The sequence below is a fragment of the Carex rostrata genome, chromosome 5 (genome assembly GCF_964058835.1).
Source record: "Carex rostrata chromosome 5, lpCarRost1.2, whole genome shotgun sequence".
Classification (NCBI taxonomy): domain Eukaryota; kingdom Viridiplantae; phylum Streptophyta; class Magnoliopsida; order Poales; family Cyperaceae; genus Carex; species Carex rostrata.
The window spans coordinates 12806932-12812611 of NC_135922.1; the positions used below are offsets into that span (position 1 = coordinate 12806932).

General features: G+C 37.0%; 1 protein-coding gene across 1 annotated transcript; it reads left to right on the plus strand.

Annotated features, from left to right (window-relative positions):
• The first annotated feature begins 1074 nt into the window (after window positions 1–1074).
• LOC144554133 (short-chain dehydrogenase/reductase 2b-like) lies at window positions 1075–2705 on the plus strand. The gene is made up of 5 exons (XM_078302381.1): window positions 1075–1156; window positions 1256–1502; window positions 1591–1644; window positions 1740–1925; window positions 2111–2705. Exons 1-5 carry the CDS (start codon window positions 1140–1142, stop codon window positions 2486–2488), a joined length of 882 nt encoding a protein of 293 aa, XP_078158507.1. The 5' UTR covers window positions 1075–1139; the 3' UTR covers window positions 2489–2705.
• Window positions 2706–5680: the final 2975 nt, after the last annotated feature.

Genomic DNA, 5680 nt, shown 5'->3' on the forward strand with positions numbered 1-5680 from the left:
ATTTTAGAATACGTATTTTCGTATTTCCAATTATATCCTTTAAGTGAAATTAAGAAAGAAATGGCCTCCTCCTGTCTCCCTCTCTCGCGTGATTTTTCCCTCTCTCGCCAAGCCCTCTCTGAAAACTTTTTGAGCCAAGCACTAGCGAATACCACTCTAGTTCCTCCCTCTCTTGCCGAGCCCTCTCTGAAATCTCGCCAATAGTCTGATAACCATGGTCAGCCCCCAACATAACCAACTACTTGGTTCTTCCTTGTTTTGTACTTTCAAACTAACATGGCTTCGTCAATGGTTTAAACTATATTACATTTTCCTGGAAAGCATATCGTTTCCTGTTAATTGAACTTCGATAATACATGAAAACTATGGTTGGTAGAATAAGGTCATTAAGCATTCAGATATTATATTCAGTTTTGTTTAATGGCTACTCAGCTAATTTGATTTAGTGAAGGGGTAAGATCGATTTAGCTTTTTGAGATCGTGTCTCCAGGGGAAGAAATGTGGGGGAAAAAAGGAGAAGGGTAGAAGGATAAAGGGTATTTTAGGGATTAATTTTTTTAAAAAATATTGATACAGTATAAATGGCATTTTCACAATTTTAATGTTTTGAAGTGGCATTTTCACAATTTTCCCTATTATTAATTATTCAAATCAAGTCACTATAATATTATTTTCGTCCAAAATTATACATGTGCAGACTAGATTTGCATTCCGGCTAACTTCCGAGGTTTTAATAGACTCGGCTAACTTAAAAATGTTCAGGTCAGAGGAGACAAAAATAATATTTAGATTTGTCTAATAAAAAGAATCATCTGCAAGCGTAATTTCAAACATTTTGAATTTGATAATCTCCATCAACACCTGATACAGCTAAGCAGGGACGTCACGACACTACAATACTCAAGGACTTAAGTCTTTGAATAGGCAAGCAGTGACGGTAAGTTAATTGGTCAAGTCTTTGTATAGACTAGAATTTTTCAACGGTAGAAAACGTCCACACTAATTAAACCGACCTCTCAAACTGACACCTAAATCTATAAATACCAAACTAGATAGTCACCAATATATAACATATATATCGAAAGTTTTCTTCTTTGGGAGCAAGAATTCCTTGTCCTTCATTCCTCGACGAGCGTACAATGGAACTAAACAACAAGTACAAGATATTTATTATTTAATTTCTACATCTATATTTCTCTAAAAAATATATTTGTATTCACCTGCCTTACAATATTGTTTTTATAATTCATTTCAGGATTGCTGTGGTAACAGGAGGGAACAGAGGTATAGGACTGGAGATATGCAAGAAACTAGCTTCTAATGGAGTAGATGTTATTCTAACAGCAAGAAATGATGAAAGAGGCAAGGAAGCAGTAAATGAGCTTACTAGAGATTATGGTCTGACAAATATAATCTTTCATCAACTGGATGTCACTGATCCTTCCAGCATTGAATCTTTAGCTGGTTTTGTCAAAAATCAGTTTGGCAAATTAGATATTCTGGTAAACTGAACATGCTTGTACACTAATGTACCTTGAATAGTGTGCACAAATTAAATACTGTGCATTTACTAACAAATTATATTAGCAGGTGAACAATGCAGCGATTGGAGGATTTGTGTTCACAAAAACAGTTGATGAAAAGGTACATTAATAAGATATATGGTAATGAGAATTCATTTTTTATTAGGTCGCTTTAACTGGTATATGGATATTAATTTTTCAATCATTTTTGTACAGCTTCCGCAACAAGAGAGGGCGACATTTCTCCAAAATAACGTAATAGAAAGCTATGAGAAAGCTGTTGAGTGCTTTCAAACGAACTATTATGGAGTCAAGAACATGATGGAAGTATTTTTACCTCTTGTACAATTATCCAATTTTGGAAGAATAGTGAATGTTTCAGCTGGACTTGGAAAACTACAGGTAATTTTTTTTCAAATTACTCAAAACTCAAAAGAACATGTTAATTGATGCATGCAAATTTGTAATGCACCTGCTTTTGCTATAATTTTGGTGTTGGCTTTTAATTTTATGCTGTTCCAATAATCATGGTCATCATTAATTACCACCATCACAATTACTAAAACACATACTCTCTGAATTTACAGAATCTGAACAATGAAAGCCTCAGGAATGAACTTATGGATATTGATAACCTAACTGTGAAGAGGATTGAAGATCTTGCTGAATCTTTTCTGAAATCGGTCAAAGACGAAAATACATTGGAGAAAAATAAATGGACATCTCAATACCATACATACAGTGGGTCTAAGATTTTAATGAATGCCTACACAAGAGTTGTTGCAAAGAGTTGTCCCAGTGTAAACATTAATTGTGTGTGTCCAGGCCATGTCAAGACCGACTTCAATTTCAACACCGGGTATCTAACTGTGAGTGAAGGTGCTGAAGGCCCGGTGATGGTTGCTTTGGCTGAAGGAGGGATCACTGGACAATTCTATGATCGGACTCAGATCTCCACCTTTTAGATAATGACATTAATTAATTAGGATGTTACTTTTATGTTTGAAACTTCTGTTCTATATTGTTTCATCTAGATTGAAATAATTTATGAGTGTAATTGAGTACAATAAGCAGTTTCATGAGGGAGAAAGGATACAACAGTTGCTATGTACGGCTGCATATAAACTATACAACAGTTGTTATGTATTTGAACAAGGTATTTTATTTTATTTTATTTTTATATATGGCTTGTAATTGTGTTTATTAGGTATTTCATCAAGTACCTGATCATTGAGGATTGAATTTGAGATTTTGTTGAACTTTGAAATCAGGCAAATAGCATCATATTCCTTATTGAAAGAATAAAGAAATGAACTCAGTTACAGTTTAAAATGCACAACAAAGCAGTACAGTTATTTTATATATATATATATGGTCTAGTACCAAGCATGTAAAAGCTTGACTGCCAATTTTTTAATTCTCTATGGCTTGATTCACAATTATTGTACAACCGGGGTGCGAAGGAGGTGAGAGGAGGGTTTAAGTTTAAGGAGACGAAAGGGTGCGCATGGGAGGAGGGGGGACAGTGGAGGAGGAGAAGGTGCATGGAAAGAGAGGAGAAAAAGAGGAAGGAGATGGGGCGGCACGGAATAGGCATATAGGAAGGAGAGAAAATGGCTACTTATCACCGGAAGTGGCAAACCGATATGACTAAAGTGTGGCGCGCGGGTGAGACGTCCGATTTTGCCAAGCAAAATATGGAAGAAAAAGACTGGAAGGTATTTGTCAAGTACCGAGAGACGGAGGAGTTTGAGGTATGTTTATTTCTGCGGATCACCTACCTTATCTCTAAGTAAGAATTCAAATTTTCTTATAATTAAGGCCTACAATGGCTTTCTTGACATTGTAGACTGCCAGCAAGATTGGAAAGGAGAATCAGGCCAAAAACGAGTATCGGCATTTCTTAGGATCTAGAGGTTACAGTGGTGAGGGTTTTCGGAGTAGGCTTACAGATGCTATGCAGGCGATTGCAGACGAGAAAGCATCTAGTGATCCGTCTTCCCAAGGCTCAACAAGTGCATTGAAACCATAAGAGGTCCTTGATATGTCGATTGAGCATAGGCACGTCACCTGGAGACTAGGAAGACAAAAGCTCGATAAGGAGACCAAGGAACGCTTTTATCCAGAAACATACGTACCGGTCATCAAGAAAATTGTGAGAATTTTAGATATTGTCATTCATTGAAACCTCAACTTTAATTTATTAGTTTATAACATGTTGTCATTCCAGGAAGAACAAGAGGCGGCTCTGAAAGACGGCTTGTTGGCCGTCGAACGATACGACGATGTTCTCGGAAAATCTCTGCCAAATCCGGAACATCCTGGGAGGGTGAGAGGAGTGGGAGGTTTGGTTCCTATCAGAAAAACATACGAGAAGAGCTCAATAAGGAGGAGACGCGCTCCCTCGAGTTCCGAAGCAGAAATTGATGTGAGAGTGAACGCAAAAGTGGAGGAGAAAGTAAGAGAAATAGAGGAGAGACTACAAGCAAAAATGAGGGAAGAAATGAAGTCTGAACTTGCACTTTTGCTTCAGCAGTCAATGGGCCAACAAGTTCAGACGTTTACCCCAACAGTCCTTCAGAGCAGCTGCCAGTCAGTCAAACCAATTGCAGATCTTTCCGGGTTTACTGAGGTAATGCAAATTCAAATTCAATAATATTCAGATTTCACAATTTATTTTCCATTACATGTTCTAGTGTTCATACGTTTTAGTTTATTCGAGTAAATACATATATCTGAACAGGAGGCAGAACTAAGCTGCAAACTCCAGGCAGTTGTCAATGGGAACACTATTCGAGTAGCCATGGGGACAATTCATGTTCTAGTTGCACCCGGTGGAACAATTCACAGCAGGCCGATACCGCCCAACCATGCAAGAGTAATAATGGTGGATGGTATTTTCGATGCGGACTTCATAGAGCACCCATTACCTGTACCAAATGACGAGCAGGAAACCCTAAAGGATGCCCTCGGCAGTTTCACTGCATGACCGATGTTCATGATAGTGATAGGTTCAGATGAGGTATATTATTATTACAAGTTCTTATACTTCCGAATTAGTATCTATGTGATAGAGTTATAGTTGATTTTGGATTTTACTTCAATTTATTATAAAATTTTGCAGGAACCAGGCAAAGAAATGATTATTCCTGGAGGTCCGAAAGCAACGAGTCACTGCAAGGCATTTGATGGTATCAATTTTGACAAGCTGGGACAGACATTCAAGCATATTCGTGATCGGTTTTTGGAGCTAGATGGCAGTCCAATCGAAATCGATTCCCCAGCTGATCTTTTATGTTCAGATGACTCCATACGCGTCTATGCAGATGATTATGCGGCCTTGCTTACACCACGGGAGTGGCTCACTGTACCAGTTGTTCAGATCTGGATGCTGTGAGTTAATATTTGTAATAATTGCAGAATTTTAGTACTTGTAATTCAAATTTCACAAAATTGAGATCACCTTTGTGTCTTTATTTTGTAGGTATTGGTACAAATATCTCAAGGAGGAATATCCCGATGAGCAGGTTGGTTTCATGGACCCCAATCAAACGAATGCCACCCTGTTGAATGATGACCAAGGACGTGTTCTTCAATACATAGGGAAAGCACTCCGAGAAAATCGAGACAAGAGATTAATCTTCATACCATATCATCAGATGTTAGTGTTATATATATATATTCTAATTTTATTATATTTTTTTCAATTCATATAAATTGAATAATATGACATGCTACAAACGTAACATGCAGAAATCATTGGATATTGGCCGTGCTTATGTCAAGAGAACGTGCATTGTACGTGTACGATTCCGATAAGAAGTGTAAAAGAATGCTGATGATCAGTGCTGCTATCGAGGAGTAAGTGTCTTTCCTAAATTTTACGTTTGTTTAGAATACTAATGATTTTATTATTATATTATCATTTCAAAAATGTCTCGTAAGTACTGATTGTTCAATGTTTTCATATTTCAACAGCGTCTTCATGAGGAAAATGGGTGCTTCTTTAACGGTTCGTAACGATTGCAAGGTAATAGTTTCTATTGCGATATGATTATAATGACCTAGATGCACACATTTGTGAATATACATATAAGCCATTTGTATGCTCGTAATACAAACATTTTATTTTTTTGAAATGATATCTCCATATTATG

What these genes read in the sequence shown, in the direction of transcription:
- LOC144554133 (XM_078302381.1), top strand. An exon ending in CAAAAACAGTTGATGAAAAG is followed by an intron (nt 1,645 to 1,739) that starts GTACATTAATAA and finishes ATTTTTGTACAG; the next exon opens with CTTCCGCAACAAGAGAGGGC. An exon ending in CTGGACTTGGAAAACTACAG is followed by an intron (nt 1,926 to 2,110) that starts GTAATTTTTTTT and finishes CTGAATTTACAG; the next exon opens with AATCTGAACAATGAAAGCCT.